A 24,297-nucleotide genomic window follows, 5' to 3' on the forward strand; every position below is an offset into this window, starting at 1 on the left:
AACAGCAGCTTTACAAAAAAAACTGCGCGTTGGTGACATCTAGTGTTCAAAGGGATGACGTGCAGGCATCAATCTTTTGCCTGCCTGGTAGTGAATTGGGCGTTTGCTTTTACGTCATTGGTCACGTGTTTACGGCAGACGATATCAAGTTTTTTTGTCGCACTTTTCGGATCCTCGTTACTGATAAAGACTTTCAGAGAATTAAGAAAACTTTCTAGCAAGCGGCATTTGAGTTTGCGGAAGCTATAAGAGTCAAGCTGTGTTAATGAAGAATACAAATGTGAATATAAAAGTTTAATCTTTGTAAAGTCCAGAGATTTCTGTTGGAAAACAACAGGACGTGAGAATAATTCACAACAATCTGAGTGTATTTACACTGAGGAGTTATTTACTCCAACTCACGTGTGTTTCTGGTCATAACAGTGTTTCAACTTCGCTCTTAAAACACCATGAAAACATTTCCTTTCTTTTTGCTGCTGGTTTTTTCTCCACAAGCTCAGTGTTTGTACATGAACAGAACATCAGAACAAAAACCAAATATAGTGATGGTCATGTCAGACGCTTTTGTAAGTATTCATTCATACATTTACTTAAAAAAAAAAAAAAAACAATGCCATTTCTAGCTGTTTGAGACATTCAGTATATTACAAACATAGCATTTTTGTACAAAACAAGTGGCTGAAATGTGTGTTGAGATCAGTGTGTTTGTGTTTATACTAATCACCTACTTTTAAAATGTAGAGTATCCTGAAAACACCCTGTTTGTAAAACAATTCAAGTCTGGTCAGGATTATTGATCATTCGCACAGTATTCTGAGAGGTAGCGAGATCACATTCTCTCTAATTAAAGAGAATAACATTGATTATCTCACAATCTCTAAAGGCATGGGATATATCAAAGAATAGGTGAGTGATAAGTTCTCCAGGTTAATTTGTTGGATAAATTTTAATTGTTAGTTGATGAAACTCACTCATATCACTTCAGCATGACCTGCTCTATGCTTTTTAATAATTACTTTTCAAAGTTACCATATCTGGAAATATAATTTTGCCAGGAATCACAATTTAATCCACTATAAAATGGAAATTGTAAAGTGTTAGTTGATAAAACTCAGGTCACTTCATAAGGTGACAATAAAGATCAGCCAATTTTACTTTGGAAATCTTTTAATCATTCCTGTTCATAGGTCAGCATATCTAGCAATATAATTGTGCCAGGAGGAACTATTTTAATCCATTATAAAATGGAAATTTAAAATTGTTAGTTGCTAAGTCATTCATAGAGTAGGTTATGATAGTGACATGAGATGGTTTTACCAACTAACATCTTAAAGTTCTAATTTTATAACAAATTGAAATAGTGCCTCCAGATGCAATTATACAGCCAGATATGGTGATTTTGAAGAGGAATTTTTAAGAAATTCCACAGTAAAATTGCCTGATCCTTATGGTTAACGTAGAGTAGATCATTACAATATTTTGTGTTTTATATATATATATATGTATATATAGCGAGGTCCTACAGCACAGAACAATAAATTATAGCAAAAAAAATCTTTGTAATAAATGCGTGTGTGTGTGTGTGTGTGTGTGTGTGTGTGTGTGTGTGTGTGTACTGTATGAACCCATTTTTTAATATGTAATCATTTATTAAAACTTTAAGCTTTTATTCTCATAAATATAGCGTTCAGGCAGGCCACATACTCAAGCTCGGCTATCAGCTGATGTCAATTTTCTAACCCCGCCCATCAGCTGATCTGATTCCTAAGCGTGCTATTGGTCCATTTCAAACAGGGCGCCCTATTTAAATGCTTTTTTCAGTCTGTCTGCTTGGCTGTTTCGTCTGCATTGCTGCAACTGCGATTTAAACTCGGTGGCTATTTGGAGTTTAACCCGCAAGCTATCTTCTTTTGTGGGGCTGCTGCCTCTGCTTTGCTGCTGCAATTCAAACTTGACGGCTAATTAGAGTTTAAACCAAATCTCCTTTTGGTTTCGCGATATGGGACTATAAGAGGTCGTGATTACTATTAGTATACTTGAGCCGAAAAGGAAGTTTGAAGACGCTTTGACCTTACGGTAAATCGATACGGCGCGCATGTTCGTGTACAGTATAATAGTGCGTTTGTTGAGCCGGAAGGGCTGGCGTGTTGTACAGTCTGTTATGCTACACTGTGTTAGGCTATGCTTTGATATGCTATGCATGTTATTCTATGCTAGGTTATATTATTGTATGTTACGCTATGTTATAAGATGAGGTTATGCTATGCTTTTGCTATGCACGTCACGATGGGTCATGCCATGCTTGCTTTGCTAGATTACCTCATGCTAGGTAATGCTATGCCTCGATATGCTTTGCTATGCCAGCTCGTTATGTTATGGGGCTGTTTCCTCTGCATTGCTGCTGCTGCGAGTTAAATTCGGCGGCTATTAGAGATTAAACCGCAATATGGTCGCGATATGGCACTATAAGAGGTCGTGATTACTATTAGTATACTCGAGCCGAAGGGGACGTTTTGAAGACGCTTTGAACTTACGGTAAATCGATATGGCACGCATGTTCGTGTCTAATGGTGCGTTTGTTGAGCCGGAAGCGACCGGGCTGGTGTGCTGTACAGTCTGTAATGCTAGGTAGGCTACACCTTGCTAGGCTATGTTGCATTATGCTAGGCTAGGCCAGGTTACGTTACACTATGTTATGACTCGCTAGGCTGTTATGATACGTTATGCTATGCCTCACTAGGCTATGTTAGGTGAAAGTGACGTGACATACGGCTAAGTATGGTGAATTATACTCAGAATTCGTTCTCTGCATTTGACCCATCCAAAGTGCACACGCACAGCAGTGAACACACACCGTGAACACACACCCGGAGCAGTGGGCAGCCATTAATGCTGCGGCGCCTGGGGAGCATTTGGGGGGCTTCGGTGCCTTGCTCAAGGGCACCTCAATCGTGGCCGGCCCAAGACACGAACCCACAACCTTAGGATTACAAGTTAGACTCTCTAACCATTAGGCCACGACTTGTTATGCTATGCCTCACTAGGCTAGGGGGTGTGGTAGCTCAGTGGTTAAGGTGTTTGGCTACTGATCGGAAGGTCATGGTTTCTAACCCCATGTCCACCAAGCTGCCACTGCTGGGCCCCTGAGCAAGGCCCTTAACCCTCAGTTGTAAGTCACTCTGGATAAGGGTGTCTACTAAATGCCTTAAATGTAGGCTATGTTAGGTTAAATGTTGGGTTAAAAATGCTGTGCCCTGTTAAGCTATGTTAGGTTATGTTATGCCCTGCTAGGCCAGGTTAGGTTACGTGCCCTATGTTATGCCTCACTAGGCTGTTATGATACGTTATGCTATGCCTCACTAGGCTATGTTGGGTTACGTTATGCCATGCCTTGCTAGGCTATGTTACATTACGTTATGCTATGCCTCGCTAGGCTATGTTAGGTTACGTTGCCCTATGTTATGCCTCGCTAGGCTGTTATGTTACGTTATGTTATGTCTCACTGGGCTATGTTAGGTTACGTTATGCTATCCCTTGCTAGGCTTTATGTTATGCTAGGCTATGTTAGGTTACTTTATGCTTTGCCCTGCTAGGCTATGTTACGTTATGCTATGCCTCACCAGGCTATGTTAGGTTCCGTTATGCTATGCCCTGCTAAGCTATGTTATGTTACGCTATGTTAGGCCTCGTTGGCTGTTATGATGCATTATGCTATGCCTTGCTAGGCTGTGTTATGGTGCTTGGTGCTGTGCCTTGCTAGGCCGTGTTGGGTTACGTTACGCTATGTTGTGCCTCGCTAGGCTGTTGTGATACGTCGGGCTGTGCCTCGATAGGTTGTTGTGATGCATTGTGCTGTGCCTTGCTAGGCGATGTTGGGTTACGTTGCGCTATGTTATGCCTCGCTAGGCTGTTATGATGCGTTATCCTATGCCTCGTTAGGCTGTGTTGTGGTGTGTTGCATTGTTAGGCCGTGTTAGGTAACATTACCATATGTTGTGCCTTGCTAGACTGTTGTGATGCGTTATGCTGTACCTCGATAGGCTGTGTTGTGATGCGTTGTGCTATGCCTTGCTAGGCCATGTTAGGTTACGTTGCACTGTGTACCTCGCTAGGCTGTTGTGATGCGTTGTGCTGTGCTTCGCTAGGCTGTTATGATGCGTTAGGCCATGCCTGCTAGGCGTTTATGTTGTGCTGTGCCTCACTAGCCTGTTGTGATGCGTTAGGCCGTGCTTTGCTAGGCGTTTTGTTACGTTATGCTGTGCCTCGCTTGGCTATTATATGTTGTGACGTGCCTTGCTGGGCTGTTTGTTACATTGTGCTGTGCTGTGTTGGGTTGCGCTGTTGTAATGCATTGTGCTGTGCCTCGCTGGGCTGTAGTGATGCGTCAAGCGGTGCATTGCTAGGCGTTATTTTGCATTGTGCTGTGCCATGCTGGGCTGTTTTGTGTTGCGTTATGCGATGCCTTCCTGGGCTGTGTTGCGTTACGTTATGATATGCCTTGCTGGGCTGTGTCGGGTTGCGTAACGCTGGGTTATGCCTTGCTGGGCTGTGCTTCGCTGGGCTGTTGTAATGCCTTATGCCATGCATTGCTGGCGTTATGTTGCGTTGTACTAGGACTCTCTAGGCCGTTATGATGCCTTATGGCATGCCTTGCTTGGCGTTGTTACGTTATACGATGCCTCGCTAGGCTATGGTATGTTGTGCTATGCCCTACTAGGCAGATATGATATGCCATGACTTGCTAGGCGTTATGTTGCATCACGCTGTGCCTTGCTAGGCTATGCCATACCTCGCTAGGCTGTTATGTTATGCAGGAAATATTTACTGGCAAATGGTTTAACTTGATGTGGTTAAATTTTAGCCAGCAATGAAAATGAAAAGTTTGATTAAATTTCTCTCCTCTCTGTAGCAGTGTCCACGAAAGATAGTGACCTTTGGATTGATAATCAATGGCTCCTGGCCCTGCTTGTATTGTTTCTGTTCATTACATATAAATAAATAAAGTAAATGTTCCAAAGCTGGAAAGGCCCCGAGAAGCATCCTAACCGCTGCTTCTTCAGTTATTTAAGAGCTGGACTTATCTAAGGTTTTCACAGGAGTGTTTGGTTGAATACTCATTAGTTTGCCTATAATTTGCTTTCTGCCGTTAAAGAACCTGAAATTGTTGGAAAAGGAAGTTAAGACTGGATTTCTTGTTGGGTCTCTTGGAAGTCTCCTTTCTCGGGTTGTTGGATGGATCCTAGAGGGATGGCTACTCGGGATATTCAGGGAGGAGGCACTTGGTTCTCGTGTTCTGTTTGTGATTGAGCTAGCTCTGCTGCTGCTGCTTTTGTCTGGCTGCTTTCCCAGTTAATGGGAGGTTGTCCCCCCCCACGAAACTGCTGCTGTTCCCTGACTAGCTTTCATGGAACTCATGAAAAGGAAGGGGAATTCAGAACAGAGCCATACCGCCAAATGTAAATTTCATAAGCTTGCAAATAAAAATAAAAAAGTCAATATTTCAAAGAATTGTCTTTATTTTGACTCAAGTGGTCCTGCCTGAAATACTGTGTTCATTTTATCGCGCATTTATTACAAAGATTTTGTTTTGTTATAATTTATTGTTCTGTGCTGTAGAACAGCGCTATTAACACTAAGTATCTAAAAGCTGCATTTTCAGAAAGAGCGGCTGGTTTAACTGCAGTAAGCTTTAGGATCTGAATGACTCTGAGGCAAATTGTGATTGTTAGATTAATGGGTCAGAACCTCCAAAACTCAGGTCTGCTAGGTTGTTTCTGAAATGAAGTGTCTAGTACCTTCAAAAGTGGTTCATGGACTGGAGAACAGGTGTCAGGATAATGAACGCCCAAGAATTATTGATGCTTGTGGATCATCCAAGTGCCATTCACTGATGGCAGTGGTCGCTTTCAGCAGGATAATGCTCCCTGAAAAATTGTAAGAATGGTCTGAGGAATGGGACAAAGGGTTTAGTGTGTTGACTTGGACTCCAGGTTCCCCAATCTCAGTTGAGCATCTGTGGGTTGTGCTGGACAAACAAGTCTGTTTCATGGAAGTTCCACCGCACAACGTACAGGATCTGCTCCTAATGACCTGGTGTTAGATACCACAGCACACCAAAATGGATGTCCGATGTACTTTAGCTTTGCAGAAAATTCACAATGTCCATTTGGCATTGATTATTGAAAATGTTTCAGAACCCCAGTGCTATGCTGTGCATGACTTTTCATACATGTATAATGGTTTATCTGTGTTTTGCTTAACCGTAATTAAACTGGCATGACCTGATCTTCGCGATCGTCCACTTCTGCTGCCAGTGTAATCACTAGACCTCAAGATTTATTCTATTACTCATTTGCCAGAAATATCCTGCTATAATTCTGTCATTATCAGTTACATATTTCCTTGGAAAGACCTGATCTTCCGGAGAGATGGTTTGAAAATCTTTATGATAATTATAACTATTATTATGATAATTATACACCTACAGCATATGACTGTGATACCTGTCATATAATTGAAAGATTATATGACAGGTATCCTTAAAGAACTACACATTCATAAATGATTAACCATTATAAATGATAAATATATACAGACAGATATTTTACATTATTTTACTACTTTATAATTAAAATGAAATTATGTAGGTTTATATTATTTCTGTTGTGGATTGTCGATTCAAATTTCAACCAATTCAAAATCAGATCATCTGAGAAATACCAATTAGAAGAATGGTGCAAGATGCTGATCATCTACGTATCCAAAAAACATAAGCAGGATCATGATTTCATAGATACAGATTCTTTGGTTTAAAATTTGGAAACGACTACAAAGCAGATGAGCAAATTATACAGATCTTAAAATAATGAAAGCAAATAGAAGGGACCACCCACATCTTATCTGATGAATGACCTCCCTGACCAGAAACTTCTAAATAATGAACAATTCAAACATGTTATGAAAGAAAAATTCTGAAAATATTTTGCTTTTAACCAAAAAAGAATTGACCGTCTCAAAATAAGCAGATTCCACAAGGTACTCCGATGTTAGAGTTTGAAGTTAATATAAATTTTTACTCACCACAGCTTATGACTTTTTTAAGAAAGTATTTTCATTTGCCCTCTCTAAGAACTGTCATAAAGTAGGCAATTAGCAATTTTTTTCAGAGAAGTCATTGTCTCTTGAGAAACCAGTCACAAAGAATTGTATGCTAATGTTTGAATCATTAACCATTAGAAAATAAGATTGTGTATAAAGGAAAGATATCATGCTATGCTGGATTTTTAAAATTGTGGACATCTGCATGTTTCCACCAGTGACACCCTTGCAAGTGAGTCAAAAGTGGGGCTAAATGACAGATGAAAATACCCTGTTGCATAGACCATTACCAAGAGATTTACAGACAAATATTTATATAATACAAATATTTAATAGTGAATTAGTTGCTGTGTTACCATACCATGTTACCATGTTCAGTGGTCTTAAAAAGTCACATTTTCTGCCTCCGATGCAGCCATCCAACAGCTTGTATTTTCTGAAACTTGCCAAAAACTGTTTTGCAGTATATGTTGGTTCACACTGAAGAGTTCATCAGTTGGTCCTATATAGAACAATTGCATGACATCCAACAAACTGCTCTTACAAATAAACCAAAGGTGAAGCTTATACAGTGGCAGCATTAAAAAATGAAGGTGAAATAAGGTGTTCAGACATTCATTATGTTCAGACATTCAATGCTATTGAATCCTTGCATGAGGATCTTTACTAGTGTATACATAAATTGCTGCCAGTGAGAACACAACGGATTCCATTAGAAGAATCAGTAGTCCCTTACATAAAATTAGCCATGAACAAGGACAACCTTGAGGACAGAAAAAAGTGGTTACTGGCAATGACCTCTTATCTCTGTACCTCAAAGACACAAATGGAAACTGAATATGTTCCAGTAAATGAAAGAAAACCATGGGTCGGTCTGTTATTGCCATTCAGAGCAATCATTAAAAAAATTATAGAAAAAGCAAACATCAGCATAGAGGAGCCAGTAGTTCTTTTCAGGAAGGTGCCATCAGCCTCTAAACCCCAGACCAATGCACTAATCGAAAGATTTGTTTACCCTCTACAGTCAGCATCAGAGTACGATTATCCTATGCTGCACTACATGCCTAGGTGCATCACTAGGCATGTTTTTAAAGACTGAATGTACTGCATGCTGCTTGAGGCAACACAGAAATAGGCTACACTGCAAGTACTCCTGACAGCTGCTGTTCACTTAGAGAAAGAAAAGTCCAAGGAGGCTTGAAATATCCACACCGCAATGTGTTCAGAATTATCAAGGTATGCAACAAAATATATTCAGGCACAAAGCATTGTCAGTACATAATAACAGTATAATAAAATACTACATTTCATTTCAGGGCTGCATTGATTTTTGAACTGGCATCTGACTGCACCTGAGATCCGACCGAGGAGGATTGCGGTTGTTAAAAAACTTGGATCATCAATCTTCCCAGATATGACATCATTTATTCTATTATGAGCTGACTGAAGAACATGATTATAAAACCCAACTTAAACCCATTAGTGGTTATACCCATCTGTTATGTATAACCATGGCCGAGTGCTTTGTTAAGGAGAACGACGCGTTCCCACAGAAATGTGACACATCCCACAGAAATGAATGAAAACCTATAGAAAACCTACTTTATTTCTTCATCATTTATGTGTACTGTCTGTCCTGCAATAGTTGCTATATAATGTGCAGTTTATATAGTAATTACATTTAACAAAGTTAATAGTGTCAGAGGTGTATAATATCTGATAACTTGTGCCAATAATATATAATGTAAATGGAGCAACATTAAGATGTACAGCAGTTTTCTAGTTTTATTTACTGACTTTTTATAAATAAAATAAATATTAACAATGACTGAGTATTTTTCAATTTATTATATTCTTTTTTATATTATGTTTTTACTATTTTAATTATTATTAAATATATTCATTATATTAATACTTATTTATTGAAAACTAATGTTTAAAATTAGTGTCAATTTATTGCAATACAGTTTCAGTGACACATTTATAATGGCATGTGCTTTGATTGCTTGATTGAAGCTGTTACAACATCCACCAATCAGCCATAACATTAAAACTGCTCTGCCTAATATTGTATAGTTCCCCTTGGTGAACAGCTCTGACATTTTGCATCATGAACTCCACAAGAGCTCTGAAAGTGTGTGCGGTATCTGGCACCAAGATGTTTGTCCAGCACATGCCACAGATGCTCAGTCTGATTGATATCTGGAGAATTTGGAGGCCAAGTCAACACCTTTTCATAATCTTGTCATGTTCCTCAACATTACTGAAATTTTTTTTGCAGTGCGGCAGGAAGCATTATCTTGCTTAAAGAAACCACTGCCATTAGGGAATACTGTCAAAGTCATCAACATGAACGCCAGGTTCACTGGTTATATTTCCTTGAATACATGAGTACTAATCACTGAATACAAGGAACACCCCACAAAACCAAAAATGTTCCGGATGAACTTCTATAGTATTCACCTGCATGATGTAACCCTAATACTGTCTGACGTTTTTCCTGATAATGTATTTATTTTCACCACTGATTTTGTCATTTCCAGGATGGAAGATTGACCTTTAACCCTGGGAACAAAGTTGTCCAGCTTCCATATATTAACTACATGAGGCAGATGGGTGCAATCTTTCTTAACTCCTACTCAAATTCTCCCATTTGTTGTCCATCAAGGGCAGGTACAGTGCAGTGTCTCTTAAAACTAATTTTACACTTGATGTCAGACAGCATAAACCGGTTAACATTGATATTCTATGCTTAAATGAAATTCAGAACTGATTAGAGGTTTATCCCAAAGTAACAGTGCCATTACTCCTGCTCATTACACTGTATGTGTGCACTGACAGCTATGTGGAGTGGGAAGTTTGTCCATTTAACTCAGGCCTGGAACAATTATAAATGCCTTTCTTCCAATTTCACTACATGGATGGATCATCTGCAGAAAGCTGGGTATCAAACCCACCGTATGGGGAAACTAGACTACACATCAGGGGGTCACTCTGTCAGGTGACTGGAATAAATATAATTATTTATTTAGTTTGAATTAGAGGTGCAATTGCGGAAAGTAAAAATCTATGATTTTTTTTCTGTGACCTTTAATATTTACATTCTAATACTACAACCCAAATTCCGGAAATGTTTGGACGTTTTTTAAATTTGAATAAAATGAAAACTAAAAGACTTTCAAATCACATGAGCCAATATTTTATTCACAATTGAACATAGATAACATCATAAATGTTTAAAGAGATACATTTGTTTAATTACACTTTTATTAAAACAGTGTTATTTGTGTTTACCTTTATCGTCCATTCTGCATGAAAACATCATTGGTCAGCAATCGTGTGGAGGCGTGGACCAGAGAAGTGGCGTTTCTTCTGAGGCAGGAGGGTCGTCCAGTGGCAGACTTAGTAGGTAACAGATCCACAGTTAGAATCATGACCAAAGACTGGAACACCACAGACAGTGCTGTGCAGTGGATCAGACAGAAAGCCAAAGCTCTTTCACAGCCCTTTGCTCTGTATCTGGGGCTGAATCTACCTCATCCATACTGCACAAAGGAGCTGGGTTCCACTGCTGGAGGCTCTACTTTCCGCACCTCACCCTACTGGCTCAAAAAGGCAGGTTGTTCATCACTGCATCATTGATGCAAACAGAATAAACATTCACTATTGTAATCAAATGTAAAGAATGAATGTTAAAGAGATAATCAAATAAATGTTTATCTCAAAGTTTAATTTACTGCATCTTGCAGTTTCGTATATGAAATCCACCTGGATGTTTAATGGCAGTTGTTGAATTCTGCCAACAAAATTTTAAAATGCAACACAGATACAGGCCCCCACCAAAACTATTGGAACAGCAAAACCATTAATGATTTGAGCCCAAAATACAAATATTAAGAAAGTTTGGAATTTTACATTTATTTCCTGGTATTTATATGTGGATGTGTTAGACAACATAGAATATAAAAAAATTTGCATCAGTCACTACAAATCTTTTAGGTGAGCAAACAATATTGTAACCTGTGACTGCCTGGCTTTACCTATTGCCCAGGTGTGATTGATAGTTTATTGATAGTGAGATTGATTGTTTAAATGATAAATAGCTATGAACATCTACTCTTGGTTTTAGGTTTACCTGTGAAACTTCATGACTAAAAGCTGAAACATTAAAGCACTAAATGCTAAAATCTTGGACTGTCTTCTCCGAAAGATATTTTGATTGCAATGCCAAAGGTTTTTGGTATATTGCAAAAAATAAAATTATATGAGAGCAAACCTAACATAGGTTTATCAGCCTTTCAAACCTCAACTCAATATAGAAAAATATATTGAACCACATTCTAGTATAATTTACTAATTTACCTAAAACTGGAATCTAAAATGAGTTTTAGCTTAATGCTTATTGACTGCCACAGCAAATGTGCTCATGTTTCCATTCTAACTGTATTTTGCATGAATAGGTTTTCTGCTTTTTTCCCACTGAAAGTTTCTGTGAAGCATGCTGTAGTTTGAGATGATGTCAAAAAATTAAAACGTATAACTTAGGAATGAATAACCTTATTAGAATGTATAGATTGTTTGCATTATATTGGTAACACTAGGGTTGTAGTAATAAGTAGTATTAAGTTTAATAATTAAGGAATAATACAGGAAAGGAAAATAATCTACCTCAAGGCAAGTGTTGCAGGAATCAGTGCAGAGTTACTGTTACCACCACAAATGTGGTGCAGGAGGCACAGTGGTAGCTCGCTGATCAGATACTGCGTGTGGAGCACACATTCCTGGACTTATTTGTTATTGTCCTGGGTGACTTTAACAAAGCTAACCTCATGCAGGAATTTCCCAAATGCAGACAGTCTATTAAATTGACTAGAGAAGAAAACATTCTGGATCACTGTTACAATACAGTAAATAGTGCATATCACACTGTCCCTCAAGCTGCACTAGGACACTCTGACCACGTCATGGTTCATTTGATTCCTGCATACAGGCAGAAATGAAAGCTCTCCAAACCTGTTGTGAGGGCATCAAAACAGTGGACTAGGGATGCAGTGGAGGAACTTCAGGCATGCTTTGATTGTACTGACTGGGATACACAGAGACAGTAACATCATATATAATACATAGTTAGTGTATATAGTTACAACAACATACAACATATATAGTTACAACAATGACAAACCCTGGTTTACAGCCAGACTTAGACAGCTAAGGGGGAGAAGAAAGCTGCATTCAAAAGTGGGGACAGAACTAGTCTATAGATCTTAATACAAGGCAGTGAAATAAGCTAAACAGCTGTACTCTGAGAAACTACAACAGCAGTTCTTAGCAGTTCTGCTTCTGTCTATAAAGTGCTCAGACATATATCTGTAAACCCAAAGCCCCCCACTCTGCTAACGACTTGCATCTAGCCGACAGCTTGAATGAGTTCTATTACTCCCAGTGACACCAGCTTTCAACACCTTCTCCAGCCCATCAGCCTGACCAACCCCACCAGCAGTACTGTAGCTGAGGCCTCCACACAGATGCATACCTTACACCCCCCCAAGCATGACACTCTCCATCAACGTGAGAGATGTAAACAGTGTATTTAAGAGACTGAATCCACACAAAGCAGCCAGACCAGAATCCATCTCCCCATCCATCTTGAAGCACTGTGCTGATCAGTTATCCCCACTGTTCACCAACATCTTCAACACCTCACTGGAGATACTGTATGCAACGTGGCGGCCTGCTTCAAGGGATCATCCCTGTCCTCAAAAAAAGCAGGATCATGGGACCTAATTGATACAGACCTTTTGATCTTATGCCTGTAGTAATGAAGTCCTTAGAGCACATCATGCTGTCCCACCCATCGCAGATCCTCTCCTGGACCCTCTGCAGTTTCCTTACAGAGCCAACAGGTCTGTGGACAATGCACTTAACATGGCCCTCCACTTCATCCTCCAGCACCAGGACTCCCCTGGAACCAACGCTAGGAACCTTTTGGTGAATTTCCGCTTTGCTTTCAACACTAGCATCCCATCTCTGCTACATGAAAAGCTCTCCCAGCTGAGAGTGGATCACAGACTTCCTGACTGACAGGAGGCAGCAGGTGAATTTGGGAAAATATATCTATGACTCCTGGACTATAAATTCTGGCTCACCCCAGGTCTGTGTTCTTCTCCTCTGCTTTTCTCTCCACTGTATATACCAACATTTGCACCTCCAATCACCAGACCATCAAACTTTTGAAGTTTGTCAATGACACCACCCTCATTGGGCTCATTTCTGAGGGTATGAGTCTGCTTACACGAGGGAGACTTCACGCCACTTTTACATCCGCAACTGGCCTAATCAACAACATCCAGGACCCAACATGGTCTATTTTTCTTCACCTTGGACATTAATAAACTACCGCACCACTGCTCAGATGCATTACATTAATGTTCACAAATCTGACTGTTATAATGCATTTTCCTCACACTGGTCCACTATTGTATATCCAGCATAAATGTCATTTGTAATATATGTAACATTTCTAATTGTATATTTGCAATGGCCACTTTGCATATCATGCATTAGGGTACAAATCATTTCTCTATAATTGTTTACATCCAATTGCTTGTTTTTTGTAAATCTTTATGTTTATACTGGGGCTGTCAATTGATTAAATTTTAATCGCGATTAATCGCACTCTTTTTGTGTTATTAACTGTGATTAATCGCACACCTATAGTGAAATTAAACATACACTATTTATTGTTTGTTTATTTTCACAACATTTCACAAAATTGCTATATCCAGGAAAGCTTACCATCAGAACAGATTTAATCTCAATTCAATTTCAATTTCCTGCTTGCTAAACTAAAACAGCTTATTTTTCTACTTTAACGGCATGCTTAGACACTCACACGCCATATACATTGATCCAGTGTGGGTCAGTTTGCTAGTAGAGCCTGTGGTGTGTTTTGCTTTTAAATAATATTTTAAACTCAGTGAGCTTCGAAGGTAGGCCAGTTCTCCATTACATTGTATGCACATAACTTTGTGTTTATCCAGAGTTCCATCCAATTTTCTTTTAAAAGAGAAATTTCCGCCGAGTTACTGGTGCTTGCGCCATTGTAGATGCCAAGAGTGATAAACACGTGACCCCCAATATCATCTGCGTAATGCAAATTACGTAAATGACACAACTTTGTGTGTTTCAGTAATTTATTTGAGCTATTTGCGTTAAATTATTTTAACGCAATAAGGATTTTGTATCAATCACATGTGTTAACCTTGACAGCCCTAGTTTATACACATTATTATTATTATTATTATTATTATTACTATTACTATTCTACTTCTTCTTCTTTTTATTATTATTATTATTATTGTTATTATTATCATTATTATTATTATTATTATTATTATTATTATTATTATTATTATTATCTTTGTTTCTTATATTTATGCTTCTTTTCTATTATTCCTATGCTCCAAGACAAATTCCTGTACATGTAAACCCTATAGTACCTGGAAAAAACCTGATTCTGATTCTGATTCTGAAATTGATCGTCATTGACCTATAAAAGCACATCCCAATGTGTTTATTCCTCTTATACCATATCAATTAACAACAATGTTAGTTAGAAGTCTTTGAATGAACCATAACCCTAGAATATTTAATGTCCCATGTTTATTGATTTATTCATTCATATATGGTATTTAAACATATATTGCATACTGGTGCCCTAACTTTTTAATTTATTTTATAGAATATTCTAATTTTATTTATATTTTGTATTTTATAAGAGTTGCTCATAATGCATTGGCACATAATATATATCACTGCCTATAACATTGATAATATTAACTTAATCTCAATTTCACAAAGGTTTCCACAGAGCAAGTTTCCCTCCCAAAGTGGTTGCCATTTTCTCAAATGCACCCTGTTGATTATTATTCAACCATCACCAAAAACTGCAGTGGCAACTTTTCTGCACAGGAGATCAGAGACATCCGAGCCAGTTATTATGCCATGTGTGCCGAAACTGACAGCATGCTTGGTAAACAGATTCTGTTTAACATTTTATGCACCACTTCTAATCTGCTGTGGTTGAACTTTTACTGAAATTTGATAACGTCTCTCTGATGCAGGTGAAGTGATTTCTGTTCTCAGAGACACAGGATTATTAAACAGCACAGTTCTGCTTTTCACATCAGATCATGGGGATCTGGCTATGGAGCACAGGCAGTTCTATAAGATGTCCATGTTTGAAGGCAGCTCTCATGTTCCCTTACTTATAATGGGGCCAGGTATTAAGTCTGGGACTGAGATCAGTTTTCCGGTCTCTCTTGTAGACCTGTATCCTTCCATACTTGGTAAATACAATGACTAATTTATTAATGCCTCTGATAAATTTGTAGTCTAAGCATTTAATTTAAAAGACAAGCTTACCTTTTATCTAAATAATGTCCCCATGATGGATTTTAGACTTTTGCAACTGGTCAGTTGCTTTCTGATTACTTTTTTATGATTTATAATAGCAGATATAAATAGAGGTTTTAAAGACTCATTGCAATGTACATGATCCTACTGGAGCTTAATTTCCCAGTCATTTAAATGGCTAGTTTGTAATATTTAAAAGTCAAAATTTGTTGTCATTGTAAACTTGTATAATTTCCAATATAATTACCATTTATTTGCTTTGGCACGAAATTAGCCTTCGCATATTTTATGTTGCATAAAATAAACAACTTTCAGACACATAAGAGACGTTTTTTCAAACAAGTGGAATCAGATGTGCATGGCTGGAATGAAAACCCATACCCAGACCAGCTTTAGATACTCCTTTTCTAACACAAATGACTTAACCCATGAAGGAATTGAAATGTACAAATGCTATAGTGCAGTACACTGCTGCCTCACAAGTTATAATTATCTGTATTATGTTTGTCAGACTTTGCAGGTATCCCAATACCACATGGTTTGAGTGGTTACTCTGTGGTCCCGCTGATCTCACAGGGTAATAAGCAGTCCACTGTATCTCACCCTGGCTGGATACTCAGTGAATACCATGGCTGCAATGCTAATGCTTCCACTTACATGCTGAGGATAGATAAGTGGAAGTATATCACATATTCAGATGGCTTGAGTGTCCCATCACAACTATTTGGTGAGCTATTTCCCCACTTTAATAAAGCAGTGGACTGAACATAAAGCAACAACAATCATTTGCAAGCATTTTAACAGTATAGTTTTGTTTAACTATTTGGCATGCTAGTCACTAATCATTAGGATTAGCATGATGGAAATACAATCTCATATTTTGTGATAAATACAAACAATTTTTATCATAAAATAAGCAATAATATTTCACTTTCATCATTACTATCTTGCCACAATCAGATCTGTCTGTGGATGAAGCTGAGCTAAAGAATGTGGCATCCCATTACCCTGTTGTGTGCCAGCATCTGGACAAGCTGCTGCGTTCAGTGGTGGATTACCCCAACGTCACTGAGGCCGTCCAACAATACAACAGGCAGCAGTTTCTCCAGTGGAAGCAGAGTCTTGGGAACAATTACACACAGGTCATTGGCAACCTACGCTGGCACATGGACTGGCAAAAGAATTCACGAAAAAATGAGAAAGCGATTGAGGACTGGCTTGACATCTAACACTGTTCAGATTCATTCTCCCAAATTCAAATACATGAAGAAAGACAAATCGCTACAAAATGCATGCTTTCATTTGTAATTGTGGCCTAATTTGTTAAAAAATAGGTCCAACTGAATTCACTAATGCTCAGTCTGGTGGTGTTACTTAATAGAATTAGATATTTTATATTAAAAATAAATCATTTTTTAAACGTTTTTGTAAATGAAATAAATCATTTGAGAAGCAATACAATATGCAATACAAGCAACACATTTGTATTTTAAATTGCATTAATTTATTAAATATTAAGCACACATTAGTTTGTTGTTAATGAACTTAATTTTATTTTGCTATTAATTTTATATTGTTTTATATAATTACATGGGGGGAAAAACAGAAACCTGTATATATAATACAGAGTATATAGAGTATCATAACCACCTGATAGCACATAAAACAGGCACAAAATGAAACATCTAATCCGGAGGTGAGATGCAAACATGCTAACCAATAAACCACCTTGTCTCCCATGTGACTTTTTTTGGCATTTTTGCATATTTGCTTGATTATTGTTACAGTAGCATTGCTACTTCACAGCTCCATGGTGCACATTTTCTTCCTGAGCTTGCATTACAGTCTGTTTGGCATTTCACAAGTTCTCCCTGTGTCTAGGTGGGCTTCCTCTAAGTTCTCTGGTTTCCTCATTTCTAAACAACATCCCAGAAGGTGAACTGAATTGGCAACATTACTTTGTTTCTAGCTGAGAACCATTAAGCAGGTGTGAGGCACAATCAGCAGTTCATCTCATAGGTGTTCGATGGGGTTGAGATCAGTTCAGTCAGTGCAGGACACAATATAATGCTCAATATATATGCATATTGTGAATATGAGTCCTGGGATGAGTTGTTGATGTTGGTGATGAATGCAGCAGCAGATCTTATGTGCAAATCTACAATATTCATCATATACTTTAAACATTTCAAAAATACCATCTGCACCTTTTAAACGTTGTGGTGTAATAGCACATTAGTCTCGTGTTTTAGTTATATGACACGCTGTAATATTGTGCACGGCCTACAGGGGGACAATAACAAGATCCAGGCTTTTTCCGCGTCAGATGCACACACACACACACGCGCGCGCACACGCACACAGCGCGCGACTAAACCAGAGTTTAAAAAAACGAAACGGTTTGAATCCCTACTAAAGTCGTAGATTTATTGAAGCGATTTGTAAAGTTTCCTTAAAATAATTCCAGTTCAAGTAACACATTTTGGTCGATGTCTTTTTTTCGGTGACAGTCGAAACCAAAGCTTGAACCTTCTGGCAGGATTATATGGAAAAAGTTGCGTTATTGAAATATTCTACTTCGGTGTGATAATAATTCGAAATAATATTCTGTTTGTTGTGATTTCGTTAGCTCGCTAGCTAGAGCTACTGTTTACTCGCGTCGACCGAAGGATTTACATGAACTCTGTGTTGACATCTGCGTCTCAACTCAGTTCGGCTTTAGTCAACAAATACATTAAAAGAACACAGTTCCGTTCCCGAGCCTGGACACGGAAGGTGAAGTGTGTATTAAACCGGAGAAGTAACAGCTGGTGTAAGAGAGCTAGCAGCCAGAACTCGTCCCATGTTTGATCAGAGTTCAGATGAAGATGTGGATCCTGAATCGGAGCAAACAGAGCAGCTCGCTGGGATTCTCATCAAGGTAACTTCAAATATCTCTCTCTCTCTCTCGCTCGCTCGCTCGCTCGCACACACTAATATTACACTGGTTAAATATCATTTACTATAATACTGCAAGACAGATTACATTTGGCTCATTGAGGTCTAGTCCAATCCTACATGATTCTATGTGTAATAAACACCTGTTCACCCCAAACGCTAGAGCTTTCAATGAACACTCCACTATGGGACAGATATGTTTACACTGACATATACGTGACGCGTTTAGTACGTGTGGTGTAAACGTGGTTTTTAATACCAGTGTGTTTCTTATTGCTGTGAGAATTTTCGGTTGTCAGTCGTGATGACGTCACACGGGAAACGTTGGTGTGCAATAGGAGAAAAAGTTTCGCTGATCTCCAACAGGACAGGTTTCACTGATGGCTGCAAAATAGCCACTTTTCTCACACAGCGTTCAATGTCGTATTAATAAGAAAATCGACATAGAAGAAGTGTAGACAGGAAATAGACTCAAAGTCCCAGAATGCAACGCAGCTCTATGATGTTACTAGTTAAAAGTCTATGAGTGACATGATGTTGGGACTGCAACACAAGCATGAAAGTTGATCATCTCATGATGACAGTTTGTGACTTCACAACTTATTCCTCAACATCCAGATACTAATCGTAAATTTTGGGAGATCTGTTCTTAACTCTGAGCTCCTTTCCTGTGTACAGAGTCAAATAGTGTCATATGTAAACAAAGCAGAATTTCTTACATGTACACTCACCTGACCCCTTATTATTGGGAATACCTGTTCACCTGCACAGTCATGCAGTTATCCAATCAGTCAGTCATTAGCATAATGCAAAAATACAGACCAAGAGCTTCAGTTAATGTTCAAACAGAATGAAGAAAAAGTGCGATCTTTGTGACTTTAACCACGGCACAGAGTTTGATGTGAAAACAAACAGGATGCAGTGAGTGACAGTTCTGTGAATGGAAACGCCTTGATAAGAGAGGACAGATTAACAATGCTACATTGCTAAATAGTTTGAGCTGCAAGGACCGATAAAGGTACTTGTATAATCACTCTCTACAACCGTGTTGAACAGAAAAGCATCTCAGCATTGCACAATACATCAGACCTTGTGGTGGTTGGGCTTCAATAGCAAAAGCTAACATTAGGTTTGACACCTTTCAACCAAAAGCAAAAATTATTATTTGTTTTGAAAATCATCAAAACAGGATAAAATGCAATCAGTGAGAAGATGACAGATACAGTATATCCAATCTGTCAGTGAAATATGTTTACAGATAAAAAAAAAAAGTCAGCTTAGAGGTTTATTGGATGTCATTAGAGATTAATTATAAGATGTTATAACACGATTGTCATAATGCTATGGTAGCTCTGTGGTTAAGACAGCAGCTTACTGGTTAAGGTGGTGGCTCTGTGATTAAGGTAAGCTAATTTTTCATTATCTAATGTCCACTAATGTGTCTGGTGTCTTACTTTCAGTGGACCAACTATATCCATGGCTGGCAGGACCGGTGGGTTGTACTGAAGAACAACACGCTAAGCTACTATAAGTCAGAGCATGAGCAAGAGTATGGCTGCAGAGGATCACTCTGTCTCAACAAGGCAATAATCAAGGTAAGGCTCCGTCCCTGGATCTAACATCAATTAAATGAAAATTTATTTGTATAGGGCTTTTAACAATAGACATTGTATCAAAGCAGAGTTACAGAACATAAACATAAAATAAAAGGCTAATATAAAGATTAATATAATACAAAAATTCAAGATTAATATTAGATATATTTAAATGTATCACCATTTCCAAAAATCTTTACAGGAAAAATACATTTTGAACTCCGTACTGTACGTGTTTATCTTTAGAACACGTAAATGATGACTAACGGGTTGAGCTGAGTCATTGACGTAACTTGATTTGATATTGTTGTATAGCTGCGTTGATTCCTCATACTATCTGGACTCTATATGCCTGGTATGTGCACAAGAAGTGTAACAAAATTCAGCATGGGCACTTGGACACACCACAGATTAGATGGTGTTGGAAATAACTGGATCATTGTTAATTTGATAAAATAAATGCCCCAAATGATCAAAATTTAATAAAATAAAAAATTTAAAAGCACTTCAGCTCAATGTATGAGAAAGAATCAGGGAGTGCAGTGAAGGCACGAAAGATGGGAGTGTACTCCATAGACTTGTTTGAACAAGCACAACTTGTTGCCTGTCACTAAATTCTCAGAAGGGCTGAGTTCATATACAGATCTTTTGTTATAAAGCCTCAAGTATGCGGAAATAGTAATGCAGAACAGATTTTAGAACAGCTTCTCCAGTTGAGAAGTTGTAATTTCACCTGATTTTCTTTTATTAGCTCAGTCTCGATAATCCTCACATATCTTAGCTCTCTAGTGATATTTTTTCCTGTCAAATGTTGCTTCCTCTTGTATTTGGTCGTATTTACTACAAATGTTGTATAACGTTTTTACTGGCCTTTAGTCCTGTTTCTTAATCAGAAGCAGACATTGAGTTGTGACACATGTGCACTGAAAAATGATGCAAGAGCCATGTCGTAATTTATTAGCAAGTTGGCTGCAAAATAACCACTTTTCTCACACAGCGTTCAATGTCGTATTAATAAGAAAATGGACATAGAAGAAGTGGATGAAAGCCTGAGCTGAAATATAGTGTGACATGAATCTAACATTTTGGCTGTCAGTTCCAGATGATTACCTCATTTATCATAATATTTTAAACTGGAAAATCATGAGCTGGGAAAAAATAAGAGTGTAATGGTTATTTACTACTAATACATTTACTAGTACTACTGATCATTTCATTAAAACACTTTTTCTTTATTATACTTCAACATTTGATAGCCTGGGGGAAAAGATTTGATTTGATCCTGTATTGTTTGTATGCATTTGCAATATGGTGCTACCTGTATGATATTGATATGTTTGTATGATATATAATGATGTTAGTATGTGTACTTTTAACGATTTTTTTCACCATTTTCCTACAGATACAGAAATATAACTGTTTTTTTTTCTTATCAATAACGTAGGAGGTGTGCATTTTAGGTTCAATCCTGAAATATCTAGAATATGTAGATTTATTCTTTTATGTCTCTGCCCACAGCCTCACAAATTTGATGAATGCCGCTTTGACATTAGTGTAAATGACAATATTTGGTACCTGAGGGCTGAAGATCCTGAACTTCGGCACCAGTGGGTTGATACCATTGAACTTCTTAAGGTAAACTTCACAATTGTTATTAATGTTGTTAATGTTTTAAATGTCCCCTATCTGGTCTGTGCTGTTTGACTGAGAGTTAGTCATTTATAGATTAGCAGAAACTGTTTCAGGGGTCGTGACTGTAAATGAGTCATGCAAATACTGTACACAGACATTTTTATACGTACATTTACTACGTATAAAAAAATCTGTTATATCTGCGTAATATATATAGAAAACATGGCATGGCACTTTTCAATCTTAAGCTATTTACAGTGGGTAAAGAAAAGCATCACCCACTTCACATTTTGTTTAAAATGTGAATAATAATCACATTTTGTTTCTTTGTAGCCTGAAAAGAAAACACACAGAAATTTTGTATTATCCAGCTGTGTTTATTCAGTGCAAATGAACATCCAAGTGAAACACATAGCAGCAATAAGCCAGAAAAAAAATTCAAACATAAAAAAACAGAATCACAGAGTTTGATAAAGGATCCAACCTTTGTGTCTGTATGTTGTTGAACTACATTTTGCATTAATTAAAGCCTTTAGTCTGTTGGTATACACCAACTTTGCACATCTAGACTTTGCAATATTTGCACACTCCTCTTTGCAGACCTGCTCAAGTACATTTAAGTGTGATGGTGACTGTTGGTGGACTGTAGACTTCAGGTCATATCACAGATTTTCAAAGCCCAGTCGTGATTGCATCTGGCCTTTCTGTTGGAGTGGCTTTTTTTCTTGCAGCCCTACCATATGAGCCATATTTGTGGATATATTGTGAATCTTTATATATATCGTGATTATGATATGATTTTTCCCATACTATAGACACTGTGATAACAGCTCTGTTCATGGAACAAATTAAAGTTGAAATAGGACAGCTTCAAAAATGTTTAGAAACTAAAATGGAATGTGAAAATGACAATCTTGACGTTTTCTGTGTTAATTTTAGCATTGTGTTTTGTTGACAGTACAGTGCAGTGTATATTTTGCTATAAATAAGTAAAAAATTAAATGCATTGTCACCCTGGGTTAGTGAGTTCCTCTGTAAGACATCACGGTGTACTGACATAACATTCTTCATTATAGGAAACTGGTTAAACCAGATGTATTTTAGTCTAAATACCTGGCTGTGGTTCACAGAAACATCAGTTTTTATGTGATAGTTTTGGTAATATATTTCACATGCTCTTGAGGTTGGTCCTGATTATGTAAAAGAAACAGCTAGATGAAATATCACATTTAAAGAATATATAGTTTGTATCAAGCCCAATTTTCCAGTGTGCCTTTCCTGTGTGCCTTGATCATAAATTGTCATTTGTTGTAAGCCGTTTTGGTCCTAGTTTATAAACTGTTGTTTTTAGCGTAAAAGGGGCTGAAATGGTAAAAAAGTAAAACAATGATGACACCCTGGGAAGACAACGCATAAGAAATTCTAGTTGCAGCTCCTTCTGCTGGTAGGAAATGGCAGCCAATACAAAAATATGCTTAACAATTTTAGAGTTTTGGATTTTTATTGTTATATTTCAGTGTACTTTTCAGAATTACCACTTGCTGCAACTGCTGATTTGAAACCCTCATGACTAAAGAACAAATGAATATATTTATTAATCTGTACACAAATCACAATGGAGTAGGACAGTAAGACATTCAGATATTTTGAAATGTTAAAAGGTTACTGAAGCATCTCAAGCTTTAAAAAGCAACAGCACTTAGAGTGATGTAATACAAAACTAAAGCTGTCTAATTTAATATTGAATCTGTCTTCCAGTCATTGTGCTGGTTGCTGGCTTAGCAGTGTTGCCATATTAAGATGATTTCTTGCCCAGTCATTGTGTCTATCTATTGCACGAGTCTGTCTTATATATGTTTTATCTATCAATCAAACCATCTATCTAAGAATCAAACCATTCAAATTTTTAGTTATTGGAAGCTAATTTCCAAGCTGTTAAGGAACATTTATAGATATGGCCATTAATGTGCTAAGCCCTTTTCCTTTAGGCCTCCTGTACTCATTTTAAAAATTGCTTATTGCAAAAGTATTCAGACAGACGTAATGTTCTTATTTTTTATTACTACTAACAATTTCATACCATTTATGTGTTGGCACAAAAACAGCCCAGATCAACAGTACATCATACTGAATAAATGCTTCAGTGATTTTGATGGTGTTCGGCAGTATTATCTGAAGTATTTAACATACTGTACATATTGCTAAAAAGTGCTCTCAGTGATCCTGTCATTAATTATTACTTGTGTATCGTGTCTCTCTAAATGTTCAGTTTGAGATGGCCAACCTGTATCTTTACAAATGTAGTTTCTATAGTGTGGACACGTTTTACAAAAAGAACAGGCATTTCACTGAAAAACACAATATGCAAACTGTGAAAACTACACTTCAGTGGACAATCACTACCTCATGCACAGATTTCACTTCTGTTTGTATATCTGATTTATGGTCCTAGGTGCCTGGTTCAGCAACCAGAGAAGGAATTTAAAACATTACTTCCTGACCTTTGCACAACAAATGTTTTAATTTTTTGTATATAAGAATGTTTAAATATATTGTACTTTGCACTGATGTGACACACCTCTGTGCTGTACAGATGCCTCTTGATAGTGAAGACCATACA

The 24,297-nt window shown here is 37.7% G+C and overlaps 2 protein-coding genes across 7 annotated transcripts in view; both read left to right on the top strand.

Moving 5' to 3' along the window:
• The first annotated feature begins 46 nt into the window (after positions 1–46).
• On the top strand, positions 47–17,252 carry arsk (arylsulfatase family, member K). Of its 4 annotated transcripts, none has more exons than XM_027145619.2 (8): positions 47–566; positions 9,642–9,771; positions 9,940–10,099; positions 10,431–10,713; positions 14,959–15,130; positions 15,222–15,446; positions 16,025–16,240; positions 16,474–17,252. In XM_027145619.2, the coding sequence occupies exons 1-8, from the start codon at positions 450–452 to the stop codon at positions 16,740–16,742; spliced, it is 1,572 nt and encodes a 523-aa protein (XP_027001420.1). In that variant the 5' UTR covers positions 47–449; the 3' UTR covers positions 16,743–17,252. The 4 variants fall into 4 exon arrangements, with proteins under 4 accessions (XP_027001420.1, XP_027001422.1, XP_047674035.1 ...); XM_027145621.2 differs by having other exon boundaries at positions 15,288–15,446; XM_047818079.1 differs by lacking the exon at positions 47–566 and adding an exon at positions 888–906.
• Positions 17,253–17,821: 569 nt separating this feature from the next.
• cert1a (ceramide transporter 1a) overlaps positions 17,822–24,297 on the top strand; it is a 34,819-nt gene continuing 28,343 nt past the window's right edge. For 2 of the 3 annotated variants that reach the window (XM_047818076.1, XM_047818077.1), the window contains exon 1: positions 21,564–21,680. Coding sequence is in view for 1 of the 3 variants with exons in the window: in XM_027145617.2 (XP_027001418.1) it covers positions 18,356–18,433; positions 19,911–20,045; positions 21,564–21,680 (330 nt within the window). In the remaining 2 variants the exon portion in view is untranslated. Of the gene's footprint in view, positions 18,434–19,910; positions 20,046–21,563; positions 21,681–24,297 lie in introns of those variants that run through there. The other variant, XM_027145617.2, reaches the window with a different exon arrangement.

The sequence above is a fragment of the Tachysurus fulvidraco genome, chromosome 9 (genome assembly GCF_022655615.1).
Source record: "Tachysurus fulvidraco isolate hzauxx_2018 chromosome 9, HZAU_PFXX_2.0, whole genome shotgun sequence".
Classification (NCBI taxonomy): Eukaryota; Metazoa; Chordata; class Actinopteri; order Siluriformes; family Bagridae; genus Tachysurus; species Tachysurus fulvidraco.

Excerpts from the sequence above, each read along its gene's own strand:
- arsk (XM_027145619.2), top strand. The coding sequence starts at position 450 with ATGAAAACATTTCCTTTCTTTTTGCTGCTGGTTTTTTCTCCACAAGCT. Across the intron at positions 10,100-10,430 it reads TCAGGGGGTCACTCTGTCAG|CAATCGTGTGGAGGCGTGGA; the intron begins GTGACTGGAATA and ends ATCATTGGTCAG. Across the intron at positions 15,131-15,221 it reads CGAAACTGACAGCATGCTTG|GTGAAGTGATTTCTGTTCTC; the intron begins GTAAACAGATTC and ends TCTCTGATGCAG.